The sequence below is a fragment of the Nomascus leucogenys genome, chromosome 9, assembly GCF_006542625.1.
Source record: "Nomascus leucogenys isolate Asia chromosome 9, Asia_NLE_v1, whole genome shotgun sequence".
Taxonomy (NCBI): domain Eukaryota; kingdom Metazoa; phylum Chordata; class Mammalia; order Primates; family Hylobatidae; genus Nomascus; species Nomascus leucogenys.
The window spans coordinates 15,148,167-15,166,763 of NC_044389.1; the positions used below are offsets into that span (position 1 = coordinate 15,148,167).

At 36.3% G+C, this 18,597-nt stretch overlaps 1 protein-coding gene across 5 annotated transcripts in view; it reads right to left on the reverse strand.

Annotated features, from left to right (window-relative positions):
• The window catches only part of CAMSAP2 (calmodulin regulated spectrin associated protein family member 2), a 122,868-nt gene that overhangs the window by 19,317 nt on the left and 84,954 nt on the right, over positions 1-18,597 (reverse strand). For 3 of the 5 annotated variants that reach the window (XM_012502074.2, XM_030818690.1, XM_030818691.1), the window contains exons 5-7: positions 12,199-12,231; positions 8,462-8,603; positions 7,962-8,101 (exon numbers count right to left, since the gene is read on the reverse strand). In XM_012502074.2, coding sequence (XP_012357528.2) covers positions 7,962-8,101; positions 8,462-8,603; positions 12,199-12,231 — 315 coding nt within the window. The remainder of the gene's footprint in view (positions 1-7,961; positions 8,102-8,461; positions 8,604-12,198; positions 12,232-18,597) is intronic. The other 2 variants (XM_030818692.1, XM_030818689.1) reach the window with 1 other exon arrangement.

Consider the following 18,597-nt stretch of genomic DNA (forward strand, 5'->3'; position numbering starts at 1 on the left):
GTCTTATTTCATATTAAATTTAAGTTTTTAACATTATCCTGGATATGGTTATTTTCTAATGTCTTGCCTTCTTCCTACTTGCTAATTATGAATAATCCTTAAACTCTATATGCTCTCCACTAGAACTCATGCGTTCTCTCGGTTTTGTTTCTCATATTTAAGTTGGTGACTTTCAAATATGATCTCTCATCTGATAGTTCTAGAAGGCTACTGTGTACGTAGAAAGTGAAGAAAAGAGGCTGGGCACAGTGGCTCATGCCTGTAATCCCAGTGCTTGAGGAGGCTGAGGAGGAAGGGACTGATTGACGCCTGGAGGTTGAGACCAGCCTGGGCAACACAGCTTGCCTCTATAAAAATTTTAAAAATTAGCTACGCACGGTGGCACATGCCTGTCATCCTAGCTGCTTGGGAGGCTGGGGCAGGAATACAGCTTGAGCCCAGGATTTGGCTGATTGTGCCACTGCACTCTCCAGCCTGGGTGACAGAGTGAGACCCTGTCTCTAAAAAAAATAAAAAGAAAGTGATGAAAAGAGAAGAATCAAGAGTGATGACTCTTAGGTTTTTGTCTTGAGCAACTAATAGTGAGATAGGACTGGGAGAAACAGGTAATGGAGTCATTGTTTGAGATGTTCGCTGGACATTTAAGTGGACCTGTCTTGTAGGTGGCTGAGTGTAAGAGCCTGGAGTGTTACAGAAGATAATGAACAGCGGTGAAGAGCATTTGGTAGGTTTCTACTTCACCTTCAGTGTTTGCTTTTACTATAAATTCTCAGAATTTTAGAATGTTGATATACAGATACATACTAATTGAAGCAGCCATTAAAATTTATGACTAAAAAAAGTAATAAGAATGCTTATAATCTGTAAAGGCTATGCAGTGGATCTCATCCCTGCTTGACTTCTCAGAAACTTTACAGTTTTAAAAAATTTATTTCTTATTTTAATAGGTGTTTGGGGGAACAGGTGGTGTTTGGTTACATGAATAAGTTCTTTAGGTAATTTCTGAGATTCTGGGTGCACCCATCACCCAAGCAGTGTACACTGTACCCAATGTGTAGTCTTTTATCCCTCACCTCCCTCCTGCTTTTTTCCCTGAGTCCCCAAAGTCCATTGTATCATTCTTATGCCTTTGCATCCTTATAGCTTAGCTCCCACTTATAAGTGAGAACATATGTTTGGTTTTCCATTCCTGAGTTACTTCACTTAGAATAATGGTCTCCAATTCCATTCAAATTGCTGTGAATGCCATTATATTCTTAATCCTACTTTTCTCTCCTACATATGTATCCTTCACCTCTCAACAGAATCCTTCCTATTTGGCTTTTAAACATGCTCAAATCCCTCCCATCAAAATAAATGAAAGAAAACCTTTACTCAATAACTATTCTCTAGTTTCTCCTCATTCCCACCATCTTTTTACCTCTTCACAAACTTCTTTTAGGAGCAGGCCTCTACTGACATTTTCCATTTCATCACTTTTACTCTCCATTCTACTTCGGTCTTGGCACTGAGTCACATCATTCCCCTCACAGCAACTGCTCAAGTCACCAACGATGTACATATGTTGCTAAATCAAACAGATTTCCCAGCTTACTTGACTTCTCAGCTGTATTTGATATTCTTGATCTCGCCCCTCTTTGAAACACTGCTGTGCCTACGTCCATCAGCTACTAAATGATTCTCAAATGTACTGACTGCACTTATATATACGGTGGCCTACCGAGCGTTTTCTTTTGGCTACCTCAAAGGCCTATGTCCAAAATTGAAATAGTGACCTTCCAAATGTGATCCCACAAATGTGATCTTATTGCAGTCCTATCTCACTGAATGGCACCACTGTCCCAGTGTGCAAACCAGAAACCTAGGAGTCATCCTTGACACCTTCTTCTCTCTCCCATGTCCAATTCATCACCAAAGCATGCAGATTTTGCATCCTAAATATTTCTGGAATTCACCAACTTCTCTCCATCCTAACTGCTCTGATTCAAACATTTTTGCCTTGTTTGGAACACAATAGCTTTTTCTTTGGCTTGCTAAGAAAACAAACTTTTCAAAATGCAACTCTCTTTCCATTGTTCTTGAGGTAAAGAGAATCTTACTATGGCTTACAAGAGGCTACTTGGTACAGTCCCTTTTTCTCTTCCCAGATTTATCTATTACTACATTCTCCAGGGCTCCTCATCTTACCCTCCAGATGATAAGGTCTAAGAAGACAAAGCTTATGCTCATCATTATATCTTCAGTGTTTAAAACAGTGTCTGGCACATGATAGATGCTCAATAAATATTTATTAAATGAATGTACAAATGAATGAACCTATGTACTAAAAAAAACAGTAAAACATCAAAACCTTGACAGAATATTTCTGAGTAATAAGGTTACTGTGATTTATATTTCTTCTTTACACTTATCTTTATGGTATACTTTCTAAAGCCAAAGTATAAAATTGGTTTTTAAGTACTGGTGCTAGGTTCCGTTTTACTAGCCTAGTTAACTAAAAGCTGATTATATTTTGAAAAAAAATACTGCTTAAGTGCTCAATAATTATCTGTTGAACAGAAAATAAGTTAATATTTTAAGGACTTTGGTAAGATAGCCATCCTAATAACATAATTGTACTATTTGGCCACAAGATGTCAGTACAGTAAGAAATAATTTTCCCAGTAATTAAAGCTCATGAAGATTATGTCTTTCTGAGTTCATGATGATTAAACAGCAATAAATCTGTCACCATATTTCAAGAATGATGCCAGATTAATTTCATTTAAAAGCTTCTTCTTTCCTTCTTTTAGTTAAGATGGTCATAAGGCTACATACTCTTGTCCCAAAAGCTCCTTAAGCTGATAAACAACTTCAGCAAAGTCTCAGGATACAAAATCAGTGTACAAAAATCACTAACATTCCTATACACCAACAACAGTTAAGCCAAGAGCCAAATCAGGAATGCAATCCCATTCACAATTGGCACAAAAAGAATAAAATACCTAGGAATACAGCTAACCAGGGAAGCGAAAGATCTCTACAAGAAGAACTACAATACACTGCTCAAAGAAATCAGAGATGATACAAACAAATGGAAAAACATTCCATCTTCATGGACAGGAAGAATCAATATTGTTAGAATAGCCATACTGCCCAAATCAATGTATAGATTCAATGCTATTCTTATTAAACTACCAATGATATTCTTCATAGAACTAAAAAAAAACTATTTTAAAAATCATATTGAACCAAAAAAGAACCTGAATAGCCAAGGCAATCCTAAGCAAAAAGAACAAAGCAGGAGGCATCATGTTACCTGACTGCAAACTATATTACAGGGCTACAGTAACCAAAACAGCATGGTACTGGTACAAAAATGGAACAGAATAGAGAGCCCAGAAATAAGGCCACATACCTACAACCATCTGATCTTTGAAAAAGCTGACCAAAGCAAACAATGGGGAAGGACTCCCTATTCAACAAATGGTGTTGGGATAACGGTCTAGCCATACTCAGAAGATTGAAAACAGACACTTTCCTTACACTATATAAAAAAATTAACTCAAGATGCATTAGAGAATTAAATATACACCCAAAACTATAAAAACCCTGGAAGAAAACCTAGGCAGTACCATTCTGGACATAGGAATGGGCAAAGACTTCATGACAAAGGTGTCAAAAGAAATTGCAACAAAAGCAAAAATTGACAAATAGGATCTAATTAAACTATAGAGCTTCTGCACAGCAAAAGAAATTATCAACAGTGCGAACAGAGAGCTTATAGAATGGGAGAAAATTTTTGCAACTATGCATCTGACCAAGGTCTCATATCCAGCATCTATAAGGGACTTAAACATATTTACAAGATAAAAATAATCCCATTAAGAAGTGGGCAAAGGACATGAACAGACACTTTTCAAAAGACATAGACATACACGCGGCCAACAAGCATATGAAAAAAGCCCAATATCACTGATCATTAGAGAAATGCAAATCAAAACCACAATGAGATACCATCTCACACCAGTTAGAATGGCTATTACTAAAAAGTCAAAAAATAATAGGTGCTGACAAAGTTGCAGAGAAAAAGGAACATTTACACACTGTTGGTAGGAGTGTAAACTAGTTCAACCAATGTGGAAAACAGTGTGGTAATTCCTCAAAGACCTAAAAACAGAAATACTATTCAACCCAGCAATCCCATTACTGGGTATATCCCAAAGGAACATAAATCATTCCACCAAAAAGACACATGCATGTGTATGTTCACTGCAGCACTATTAATGATAGCCAAGACATGGAATCATCCTAAATGCCCATCAACGGTAGACTGGATAAAGAAAATGGGGTACATATACACCATGGAATACTATGCAGCCATAAAAAAGAACAAGACCATGTCCTTTGTAGGAACACAGATGGAGCTGGAGGTCATTATCCTTAGCAAACTAATGCAGAAACAAAACCACACACCACATGCTCTCACTTACATGATGAAAACACAGGGACAAAAAGAGAACAACAGAAACTGCAAACTATCCGCGAGTGGAAGGTGAAAGGAGGGAGAGATCAGGAGAAATAACTGATGGGTATTAGGCTTAATACCTGGGTGACGAAATAAAAATCTGTACCACAAACCCCCATGACACAAGTTTACCTATGTAACAAATCTGCATATGTACCCTTGAACTTAAGCTAAAAGTTTAAAATAAGACTGAATTTTTTAAAAAAGATATTCAAATGAAGTCAAAGCTGTGGTAGTAATAAGAACATAGAAAGTGACCAAAGCCCTTTCTGTAGACAATCATAGTTTAAATATACCTAATTTAAAAAAATATCTTTATATGGGTCGTACCCAGACAAAGTTGATATAAACATCAGGACTGTATATTATGTATTGGAAGTCCAAGGTATACCAACTTAAACAAATGCAATCTTTTATCTCCATGTATTTAGTGAGACAGTTTTTTTCCTTTGAGATTACAGAAGTAGCATTTAAATTTTTAGCTGACAACGTAGATATCTTCTTAATGCCTTTTCTGGTATTAACAGAAATTAATATTTGTTATTACCTGAAAATACTAGAAAAAGCATTACAAGATATATATGGAAATGATATTACCTAACTTTCATTCTGATATGAATGGCAAGGGTGTAAACCTTCAACACCAATTAGAAAAAAAATTTTTTTGATGTGTCAGACACAAGAGACTGGGTACAACTTTGGGTCAGCAGGAGCAGTGGCTTATTTTGGAAATGTCTTTACCACTGGCTTTATAGTCTACCCTGCCATTTCGTTCACTGCTTTACCTCCAAAGCTAAGAATAGTGTCTGGCACATGGAGATAGTAAATAACTGCCGATGAATGAATAAATGACCAAATCCCCAGGCTCAGCACAGTGTCTAGCATATGATAGTCTCTCGCTAAAATATTTTTCAAACATTAATGTGGGTCCTGCTATGTTCTAAAAGTTATAATAATCTCCAAATTTTGCCATTTTACATTTTGCTGACAAACTTGTTTAATGCTCCTTTCTTTTCATCTTAACTTTTACACACTTGCATTCTGTAGTTTCTTCAGTGTCTTAAATTAGGGCTTTGTTCTAATGATGCACATGTGACACTTGGTAATCTAGAGTAGCTGCAAACAAATCCTAAAATTCTTCAAAAGCAATAGGTGTACCCAGTTCGTTTCCCCAATCTGCTTCCAAATGGTTTACCAGAACTAAAACTGCATACATGGGGGTTGCCTGTGTTTATATAACATGTATATGATTTCCACTATGTTTTTAGCAACAGCAAATCTTGAACTTCAAATAATTACTATTTTAAACACTCTTTTTTAAACTTTAAAAATTAAAAGAGAAAGCCCCTATGGTTTTTGTTTTGTTTTTGGTGACAGGGTCTTGGTTTGTCACTAAGTTTGGAGTGCAGTCATGCAATCAGGGCTCTCTGCAGTCTCAGCCTCCTAGGTTCATGCAATCCTCCAATATCAACCTCCTGAGTAGCAGGTACTACAGGTGTATGCCACCACGCCTGGCTAACTTTATTTTCTGTAAAGACAAAGGTCTCACTATGTTGCCCAGGCCGGTCTCAAACTCCTGGACTGAAGCGATCCTCCTGCCTTGTCCTCCCAAAGTGCTGGGATTATAGGCATGAGCCACCGCACTAGGCCTGACGTTTTTATATTGTAGTTCAGTATTTCATAAATTAATATGACTCAACTAGAAAACATTTCTGATTTCTGAATTGACTTTATATTATTGACTTACATAAAATACAACACTAACATTACTAAAATAACATCTGGAGGATAAGAAATAATTCTTGAAGTATTAAAAATAACAGTATTCATAACACAACTTAATTTTCAAACTTGGGAATGGAATGGAATGGAATGATTTTCAAAAATCTATTCATGATGATGATAATGATGATTTTTTTTTTTTTTTTTTTGAGACATAGTCTTATTCTGTCACCCAGGCTGGAATGCAGTGGTGCCATCTCAGCTCACTGCAACCTCTGCCTCCCAGGTTCAAGTGATTCTCCTGCCTCAGCCTCCCAAGTAGCTGGGATTATAGGTGCGTGGCACTACACCTGGCTGATGTTTGTATTTTTAGTAAAGGTGAGGTTTCACCATGTTGGCCAGGCTGGTCTCGAACTCCTGGCCTCAGTGATCTGCCCACCTCAGCCTCCCAAAGTGCTGAGATTACAGGTGTGAGCCACCATGCTTGGCCATGATTATTATTTTTAACATTTAACATCAATGTAAATAAAATATATTCAACTTAAAATTAAGAAAATACTATTACCCATGTGAAATTTTATTCTTTTAACACAATCTGACAGCATACATTAGCCAACAGTCAAAGGACAATAAAGGTGACAAATTTCAAACAGTCTGATAACTACAGAACAATTATATATAATCTAGTGAGAATAAACAAACTAAATTTCAATTTAATGCTCAATGACTCATTGTACACATAAAAATGCGCAAGGATACCATATCATTTAAATATACATATATTTATGCATAATGGTAGTTAAACAGTACATGTTACTTTTCAATTAATTTTTTAATTCAAAAATTAAAAATTATTTAAGAGAAAGAAAGCTTCATTATTTATAAATAATCTTACTATTTGTAAGCATTGCTATTTGTAAGAAACATTTAATGGCTTATTCTCTATTTTGCAAACATTAAGACAACAGATCAATTTTGTACATGACTTTTTTTTTTCTTTTTTTGAGACAGGGCCTGGCTCTGTTGCCCAGGCTAGGGTGCAGTGGCGCGATCTCAGCTCACTGCAACCTCCGCCTTCCTGACTCAAGCAATCCTCCTACCTCAGCCTCCGGAGTAGCTGGGAACACAGGCACATGCCACCACTCCCAGCTAATTTTTGTATTTATTGTAGGGATGGGGTTTCACCATGTTGCCCAGTCTGGTCTTGAACTCCTGAGCTCAAGCTATCTGCCCACCTCCTCCTCCCAAAGTGCTGGGATTACAGGCATGAGTCACTACACCTGGCCAATTTTGTACATGACTTTAAGTTTGGCTTTGCACTATAAAAGAAACTTGTAGCTAATAGTATATTAAAAAACAAAATAAGGAGAAAAAAAATCAAAAACTTTCTTCAAAAGCTCTTTTGACTGATATAGTTAATCTATAAGCTTAAAGTTGCTAGGTCATTTATATATCTTGTTCTATGGTTTATTTTTTATTTTTAAAATTTTATTTATTTATTTTTTGAGACAGGGTCTTGCTCTGTTGCCCAGGCTGGAGTGCAATGGCACGATCATCACTCGCTGCAGCCTCAACCTCCCAGGCTTAAGCAATCCTCCCACCTTGCCCTCCCAAAGTACTGGGATTACAGCCATGAGCCACTGTGCCCGGCGTTTTTGTTTGTTTGTTTGTTTGTTTTTTAAAAAAACATATTTTAACAAAGCAAAGGGAAAAATAGAATAATTTAATTTACCTTTATGGATGAAGCAGCATAGAGCATATCTTCCAGAGTGAAATGGCAACACTGGTTCAAGTATTCTTGGCAAAATTCTTGAATCAGCTGCAGATTATACAGGCTATCAGCCAAAGACATAGTTTCTTTCAAACAAATATCTTCAAATAAGAAAAGAGCAAGGTGGTGACTTTGGATTAATTTGATAATAAATATTTCATATCCATCTTGTAATTAGTACAAATACACAATTCTGGTTAACAAACATACATTTATAAATATAGTAGTCATTATACATTAAGACTTAGAAACCGAGCACTATTTTTTTTGAACTACCTCCCTCAGAATTATATATAAATGTTCTTCATTTTAAAAAAAAAAGTCTTCGGTACTTATTAAATAATATTGTCTTTTTTTTGAGACAGGGTCCCACTCTGTCACCTAGGCTGGAGTGCAAAATAATACTGTCTTAAATATTCTGAACTGTCTACAGTTCAGAAATATTACAATGGAACACTTACCCTCTAATCTGACAACATCAGGACAGTAAAAATGAATAAGGGCAGCTAATGCACAGCCATCTGTCCCATCCTTCAACAAATTTTCTACCAATGGAATGCAAGGCAGTTGCTTAAGCAATGTTTGCTCTTTCCTATAACGAGCCTACAATATAAAAAAAAATACATGAAAATAAATAAATACCAAACAATGCATAGGAAAAAAATCAGTACCGTAAATTCTAATGTATCAGTAATAAAATAAATCATGAGAAATGAGACCACTCACCAATATTTCTTTTTTTCTAAACAATGCTAGGTATTACCAAAGTTAAATACACGGCAACAATAGCTATAGTTTTGAAGCTCAATACCTAATATAACATACAGTTAATTTACACTAACTGACATTTGGCTTAAATATTTAAGTATAAAAGCATCACAAAACAGATTTTGAACACTTTGTATCCAAATAATCAGTTCTGCTCTTTTGAAGATAATAAAATTCATCCACTTTAATTCAGACTTAATTTAAACTGAAAATTCTTATATGGGAAGAGCAAGAATACTATTCAGGCAGAACGAGTTATCAAAATGAGGGGGAAGGTAAAAGAATATACTATTCTTAAAAGAAATTTGAGGAACTGGAATAGTATCACCAAGACATTCTGGGTTATTATTTGAATGTTGAGGAAACGCAAATAGTTAACAACTTTGAAAGTGAAAAAAAAAAAAAAAACCCTCCCAACTTAGATTTCATTAATAATTGAGCAAGTATACGGGTTCTTGCTCCCCCTCAGAAAAAGAGGAAACCTTTGTTTCCTAAAGATTGTTTGGTGTGGCTAGATAGAATTTTTAAAAATAGATCTCTAAAAAATGAGACATGCTGTAATAGTTAAGAGAACAAATTCAGATCCTGGTTCAGATCCTGGTTCTGCCACTTACTAGTTTTGTGATCTTGGACAAGTTACTTAAACTCTCATTTCTTATTTTCCCATCTGTAAACTGGGGTAATAACAGTACCCACTTCATAGAACCACTGGAAGATTAAGTAAGATGATGGACACAAAGTGCTATGCATCCTGCTGGGCACATAGCAAACAATCAATAAAGATTAGCTATTATTAGCTGTTAACTCTTCTAAAGCCAAGTAAAATAATGCTGAAGATTTAGTGAATGTACACACTAAAGTATTTTACTAGCAAAATATAGAATAAAAATTACTGGTAGTTTTTCTAAGGTTATCAAACTATTTTTTCTTTTCTTCTAATTCCATCTAAATTGGTCATCTCTATATTTTAGAATTAAAATATAATTATGAGATAAAACACTTGTGAGAATAAAAATAGAAAAATAAAAATTTATTGAAAGAGAACACAACATTTGGTAGTGAAGTTAGATTTCTTTTCAATGCTATCTCTCAGAAAAGCATCAGCATTAATGAAGAAGCAGATACTTATTCCTGGATTTCTCTCACTGGCTACCCAAGGACAAAATTCATGGAACATGTTTTCCTCTTAAAGATTTCTGAAGGTTCTTACTAATTAGTGCATAATAGACTCCGTACTTAAGAGTACCTCCCTAATTCAGGGGGTAACTATATTCAGAAAAAAATTACTTGCAGGTACTATATAGATTCTTTGATTCTGATTTTAACATAATTCTTAGAAAATTCCTCACTTTGCAGCTAAGAAACAGTTTAAAATCAACCATGGGGAGGGAAGAGGAAGGAAGAAAGAAAAAAGAAATCAACCAGTACAGTGGTATCTTCTAGGCTTAAGCTGCCGTTCTCACAATTAGTATCTGTTCCAGATCCTTACATGCTTTTCTTTGGTTATCTGGGATCAAAATATTCTGCCTCTTAGACATCCTCAAAACTGGGCTGGGACTAGTAGTTTGTTTTCAGCCCATGACCTGAATTGGACTAAGCCAAGCACCCAGGGTCACGGAACAAAGAACTGAATTATGTGATTTGTTCTACTCCCTCCTGCAAAGTAGCACTTTTGTACAACGTATGTGTAAACAGGCACATTGTATGCACGTGTGTGCACGCATGCACGCACACACACACACACAGCTTTATATGACATTAGCAATAAGTATCTACGGTTTAGACTAGACAGATAATTATGAATGGGATGCCAAAACATTTTCCTAAAGATTGTATTCTAGAAGATGTATTAGGTAAACCAACTTTAAATCTTGAGATTATGTCCAGCACTCAGAAGGTTCATCGGCAATTCATGAAAGAGTCTTTTGTACTTGAACATGCTATTTGCTTTATAAACTCATTGCATGGAAACATGCCCTTTCTTTCTGCAAACTTAGAAGTTTGGCATTTAGAAAGAACACCCTATATTTTTATATTTCAACATTATGGTATATTTATTTTCTTCTCCTTTTTTTTGTTTTTTGTTTGTTTTAATTTTTTTTTTTTTTGGAGATAGCATCTCACTCTGTTACCCAGGCTGGAGTGCAGTGGCACAATCATGGCTCACTGCAGCCTCGACCTCCTGGTCTCAGGTGATTCTCCCACCTCAGCCTCTTGAGTAGGTGAAACCACAAGTGTGTACCATTATGCCTGCCTCATTTTTGTATTTTTTGTAGAGACGGGGTTTTGCCAAGTTGCCCAGGCTGGTCTCAAACTCCTGGGCTCAAAGGATCCACCTGCCTTGGCCTCTCAAAGTGTGGGATTATACGCGTGAGCCACCGCACTTGGCCATTATGGTATATTTCTAAATTAGAGTTTTATTCTCAAGGGTGTAAAATAGTTCTTAAGTGGTTTAACACACCCATCCCCATATTTAAATCTGAAAGATCAATCTTTAAGTCAAATCAGAATTTAATACAGTTTTGGTCCACTACTGGTGAGGTCACAGAAAACCTTCTGCTTTTTTAATCACACAAAAAGTGAAGTGTCATCTATAATTCAAGCTGAAAAGGAACTAGTTCTGTCAAAAAGATAATTTTTTAAAAATAGAGATGGGGGTTCAATATGTTGTCCAAGATGGTCTTCAACTCCTGGGCTCAAGCAATCCTCCCACCTTGGCCTCTCAAAGTACTAGGATTATAAGTGTGAGCCACCATGCTCAGCCACAAAGATGATTTTTAAACGCAGGCAATTTATTCATGCAATTCAAATTAATATTTACTGAAAGTATTTAAATTAATGAGAAGCTACATAGTAAGATTTTGTTTTTGTTTTTGTTTTTGAGACGGTTTCACTCTTGTTGCCCAGGCTGGAGTGCAATGGCGCGATCTCGGCTCACTGCAACCTCTGCCTCCCTGGTTCAAGTGATTCTCCTGCCTCAGCCTCCCGAGTAGCTGGGATTACAGGCATGCGCCACCACGCCCAGCTAATTTTGTATTTTTAGTAGAGATGGAGTTTTTCCATGTTGGTCAGGCTGGTCTCGACCTCCTGACCTCGTGATCTGCCCGCCTTGGCCTCCCAAAGTGCTGGGATTACAGGTGTGAGCCACCGCACCTGGCCCATCAGTTGTTTTTTTTTTAACCTACTTACTGATAGTCTGTGAATACTGACAAGATTAGCAATAGGATGTTTACCCTTTACATTATTTCTAGAACTTCTGATCTAAACCGTGGCTATATCTTTTATCTTTCCATTTTACATGACCTTAAAATCCAATCTCTATTCAGTGACTAAAAGAATTACATGAAACGACTTTAACAGCAAGACATAAACAATACCATTCTACAATTACAGTTCTGGAGAGCAAACTGAAGTAGCTGAGCAAACTTACTGGAACCAGTTTCCAAAACCATTTGGAAGGAGACTTCAGAGGAAGCAGCGGGAAAAAAGGGGAAAGCAAAAGGTAAAGGGAAAATTCATCAGAATTATCTTCAATTAACAAATTATAGTAAAGCTTCTGATAGTGGAGTTCCAAGTTTATAGTTCTCATAACATTTCATATGTTAATAAATACTTTAGTTAAAAATATGTAAGTTCCTAATGATAAAGACCACCATCTTCTCCTGTCTCTCTCCTCTCCCCATACAGATATTCATTTTAGGATACCTAGAATATGCTGTATACTTTAGCAGCAAAAAATTTTATTTCTGAGTTTTGGAATCACATGTCATATTAAAAAATAAATCCATGTCACAAAAGGGAAGTAAAAATATTCTACAGCTAGGTTTGCAATCATAATTCTTAGATATTAGTAGACTGTATCTGACAAGGCAACATTCCCCAAAAAGCAAAGTAGAAACATAATTTCAATAAAAACAAGTATATAGCAAATAATAATACAGTAGAATATACCAAGATGATCATTTCTTTCACTATATAAAAAGTTTCTTTTAATTAATGGAAAAAAACCTAGTTGGCAATTGTTACCAGTTAAGATTTTTATAAGTGTCTAAAGCAAGTAACTACTCACACAAAGAGAATATAAATGTTACTAAATTTACTATCTAGGGCTGTCCCAAAGAATCTAATTTTCTTCTTTAAAAAAATGAATATAATAAACCCATAATTTCAGATAACATGAATTAATCATTTGTGTTTATCTTCGTATCTGCTAAAACAGCTTCTACTCTGAATAAATATTTGTTGAAGTGAACCAAAGTAAATAGAATCTGAGTTAAAATTCATATCCAAAATTAAAATTCATATCCAAAATTTTGATGTAGAAAGTTTTTCCGTATAAACTAACAGAAAAATAAAGTTATTTAGAAAAATAATATAAACAAGGTATTTTCAAGAACTTTAAGAATTAGAAAAATGTCACCTGAAGAATCAGAAACATACCAGCTTCCTAAATATAAACATTTCCGATAAATTTTTCTTATAGCACCAGGAAGAATAGCCTCAATAATTTTGTGGAATGTATTTTAATCTCCCATTTAACTGAACGTTTTTGGCAGCTGCAGTTATAATAGCCACAAAAAGTATAAGAGGAGGACGAAAGAGCAGGAAGCCACTGAAAACGTGTCAGGGTTTCCAATTTGTAACAGAAATTTTAAAAACAAGGATTTTTTTGTTTTCTAGACTAGAAGAACCCACTAAATAGAAAATGGTGATAACAAGAAATTATTGCAGACTATTCCTAACAGCAGGTGTACAAAGAAGTCTCTAACGGTTAAAGTTATTCCATATTTCTTGTAAAATATGCAATAATTGGATTTTGTTACTAATTCAGACTGCTCTGGCCTTTCTCTTGCCCCTCCATTGATCTAAACTGGTAACAGCAATCTTCTTGGGGGAAAAAGGAAACCCACAGATTGGCTGTGTGAAGGAAATTTAACTAAAAAGAGTAAATGTACTAAAAGAACAAATAAATATACTATGCATACTTATATCCGTATGCTTCAAAAAGCTCAAATACATACAAAGCATAAGTTCCTTGCTGAAGAATAACTCCATTTCTGAAGTGATCAGCAACTATCCTTTTGGTTTTCAGGGAAGAATTAGGCAAACTGCAACATCAAATCCTGTTTTAAGACGTAAATAACCATGAGGACAAAGGTTTTTTTTTTTTCTTTCTGTTTATCAGGACCACCAGGCAAGAAACAAAGGGTTTTTTAAAACCCATGGATAATAGGTGAAAAAACTTTTATTAAGTTTCCACTGACAAAGGGGCCAACCTAGGCAGTGCAGATTTTCTGGAATAGTTCTAATTTCAAGTATTCCTTTCAATTGTCTTTATAATACATGTTTGGCTCACCCTAAATTTTGGCTAGTTGTCTTAGGACTTGCCATTAATACTCTCCAAATAATACTCTTCCTCTGGGTATCTACAACATTCTGGCAAGGTAGGATAATTCCTGAACTACTTCTAGGTGCTCTCAGGCCGTTCCAAGAGGATATTGGTTTGGCGTGGTCTTTATCGGAGACCTCAAAGAGTTGGGGTCCTTCAGGGAGTTAATCATGGCTGTGACTTGTTACTGCATGACTTGTTAACTTGCTAGATTTAATCTTTTTTGTTTTTGAGACAGTCTCCCTCTGTCACCCAGGGTAGAGGGCGGCAGAGCTATCTCAGCTCACTGCAACCTCCGCCTCCCAGGTTCAAGCGATTCTCCCACCTCAGCCTCCCTAGTAGCTGGGACAACAGGCATGCACCACCATGCTTGGCTAATTTTTCTATTTTTTGGTAGAGACGGGGTTTCACCACGTTGGCCAGGCTGGTCTTGAGCTCCTGACCTCAAGTGAACCTCCCACCTAGGCCTCCCAAAGTGCTGGGATTACAAGTGTGAGCCACCACGCCCAGCCATTAGACTTAATCTCTTAGCTGTTGTAGATCCAAAAGTTATGTAGAATCGCTGATGGAATATAAAATGGTACAAGCTCTTTTGGAGGGGATTTTGTCAACATTTAACAAAACTACATACAGTATGCATTTACCCTTCAATCTAGCAGTCCAACTTCTAGGAAATTTACCTTGAAAATACATATCCAAAATACAAAAGGCCACATATAACAGTATTCTGTGCAGCACAATTTGCAATAGCAAGATACTGTAAACTACTTAAATGCCTACACATAGGTACATAGTTGAAGAAACTATGGCACATATTCACAAGGGAGCACTATGCTGCTTTAAGAAATAATGACTGGCCAGGCACAGTAGCTCACACTTGTAATCGCAGCACTTTGGGAGGCCAAGGCGGGTAGATCACGAGGTCAGGAGGTTGAGACCAGCCTGGCCAACATGGCGAAACCCCGTCTCTACTAAAAAAATGCAAAGATTAGCCAGGTGTGGTGGCGCTCACCTGTAGTCCCACTTACTTGGGAGGCTGAGGCAGAAGAATCACTTAAACCTGGGAGGCAGAGGTTGCAGTGAACCGAGATTGTGCCACTGCACTCCAGCCTGGGTGACAGAGTAAGACTCTGTCTCAAAAAAAAAAAAAAAAAGAAAGAAAGAAAGAAAGATCTCTAGGCACCGTATGGAGTAATTTCCAGGATATACAGTTACTGAAAAGAGCAAACTGCAAAAGAATAAATATGTTATGTTTTGTGCTAGAAAGGAGGAGAAACAAACATGCACATACGTGCTTGGTCCATTTAAAAGGGCTGGCAGGGAGTACATGTGGAATAAGTAAGGGGTAGAAGAGATAGGGGAGGGAGTGATACTTCTGTAAGTATACCATTTATATAGTTCTGATTTTTGGAATCATGTCAATGTTCTACATATTCAAAAAACAAAAGTTAACAAGGATGGTGTCAAAAAAGATCGCTAAAATGGAACGAATACAGAAACCAATTAACACAAATGTATTTCAAAGGAATAATATAACCACAGTGAAGGTGGGGGCAGAGGGAAACAACTTAAGAACACGGTACTTTGACTATATACTATTAGTCTAAAAAAAAAAATGCAAACAAATCTTAAACTCTTCTTAATAGGTTTATTTATTTATTTTTTATTTTTTTTGAGACAGAGTCTCACTCTGTCACCTAGGCTGGAGTACACTGGCACGATCTCGGCTCACTGCAACCTCCCCCTCCCAGGCTCAAGCAACTCTCCTGCCTCAGCCTCCCAAGTAGCTGGGATTATGGGCGCATGCCAACACACCTGGCTAATTTTTGTATTTTTGGTAGAGACGGGGTTTCACCATGTTGGCCAGGCTGGTCTCGAACTTCGGACCTCAAGTGATCCACCCGCCTCGGCCTCCCAAAGTGCGGGGATTATAGGCTTGAGCCACCATGCCCGGCCAGTAGGTTTATTTTTCATATTGGTATGAGTATAGCAATTCTGAAACTATTGTATATGTATTGTAGGATTAAGCAAATAAGTAAAATATATTAATGCTGTTGGAAGCCTGAGTTCTCACTGTGGAAGGGGAAGTCCCGCGTGGAATAGGGGAAGCCAGAAAGAACTCTGTGGAGTTTGATTGGAATTGGAGGTTTATATATGAACTCATGTTTGTGTATTTTTAAAATTTTATTTCTGAACTCTACTGAAATAGGGCCTAGAAGTAATGATATTCCTGTAGCAATGAGCCACTTAGTGCCCAGATTTTACAGTTGCTAAATACTGTTTTCCATAAAAAAGAATTAAGACTTATTGAAGAAATGGCTGATTTTAGGATTATGGCAAGGAAACTACAAAATGAATCTGAAACATCTTGTTGAGACAGAAATTAAGTAAGGAGGGGCAAAAAAAAAAAAAAGAGATGGATGAATGGGGGCATATCAAAAGCACAGGAGTCAGTCTGAAGGGACTCCCGTTGGCCAAATCTAAGACCATTTGAGCATCAAAATAAAGAAATAGCTAATTTTAGGTCAAGGAAAGAACAAGATGAGCCTGGGGCATTCTGTAGTGCCAGAAAGTAAGGAAGTGCTCAAAAAAAAAACAAAAGGACTGGGGCATATCCAAGAGATACCAAAGCCAACCCCAAAAAGCTCTCAGTGGCTGATGCTGTAAAATTTTGAGCAACAAAATAAACAATGCAGTATTAGATTGTAACCCAAAGCATAAAATATTAAGTATACATGAGTCCATACTGATATAAATAAATGATTGAATATAAAAAATAAATGGGGAAGAAGACACAAATCTTCCTTACAGAAGAATCCCCAATAGTATATGCAAGTATCCTCCCTTTCAGGGAGTGAGCTTAATTTCCCTCCTTTGGAGTGTAGGATGGAGTTGGTGACCCACTTCCAAAAATAAGAAGGGAAAACCAGTAAATTTATAATGGAGAAACCTGACAAACACTACCTTAACCAAGGGATCATGGTTAATATCACTAGTGATAAATCATGTTTTTATCATGTACCCCGTGATACAATATATGATATGATATATGACCTCTCTGGTAGTCTTCTCAAAAAACCTGTAACTGCAGCCTAACCATGAGAAACATCAGACAAACCCAAATTGAAGAACACTACAAAACACCTGACAAATATTTAAAAAGGACATCAGTGGAAAACTGGCAGAATCTAAATAAAGTCTGTAGTGTACTCAATAATAACATACCAATGTTACTTTCTTACTGTTCACAAATGGGCTCCAATTATGTAAGATGTTAACATTAGAGAAAACTGGGTGAAGCTGTACTATCTTTGAAACTTTCCTGTAAATCTAAAATAATTATGTAATAATTTTAAAAGTAAATGCATAAGGACAAAACTGATTATAATCCATTATATATCCATTAGCTCATTCAGATAGTAGAGAAATGTTATATAGACAGGTAGATGGGTGGAAGAAGAAAAACTTGCTTATAACAGAATGCTAACTAATAAATATGGAATAAATGAAGGGGTTACAAAAGTACAAATTTGTGACTATCATAGTAAAATTAATTCAGGTATGTATATTCAGTGAATGCTAAATCTAGGATGAGAGGAAGCTTTCAAGAAAGACAGGCTATTTACAGTGGTAGAGTAACTCCTCTCAAATTACCTATTACAAACAGAAACATAATATAGCTGTCCCCCCCTTACCCATAGTTTTGTATCTGCAGTTATTCACAGTCACTGTCTGAAAATGAATGCAAAATTCCAGAAATAAACAACTCGTAAGTTTTAAATTGCATGCTGTTCTGAGTAGTGTGATGAAACCACATGCTGCCCTATTCCATCCAGTCTGGGAAGGGAATCATACCTCTGTACAGCATTCCATGCTGTATATGCTACCTGCCCATTACCGTATAGGAAAAAACAAAATGTAGATACAGTACTATCCGAGGTTTCAGGTATGCACTGGGGGTCTCGGAACATATCCTCTGAGGATAAAAGAGGACTAATGTAACCCTGTAGTCAAGAAACCAGAGAATATCTTAACCAACTGATCAAAATGAACATTATCTAGCAGGGGTAAATGGATATCATATGCCTCTGGATATTACATTGTGATAAGGACACAATTTACAAAGCATTCCAGCCCGAAAAGCACAACCTTCATCTAATAATGAGGAAATATTAGAAAAAGCCAAATTGAGAAGTATTCTATTAAAATAGCCTGATTCTTTAAAAATATCAAGGCCACGAAGAAAAGCTAAAGAACTGCTTCAGTTTAAAGAAGACTAGGGATATGACAACGAAATAAATTAAAGATAAAATGGGAACATAAATGATAAAGTATTATACTGACATTAAATTACCTGTACTGTCGTTATGGAAATGAATTGCCTTGTTCTGAGGAAATATACATTGAAGTATTAAGGGGTAAACGGGCATGATATATGCA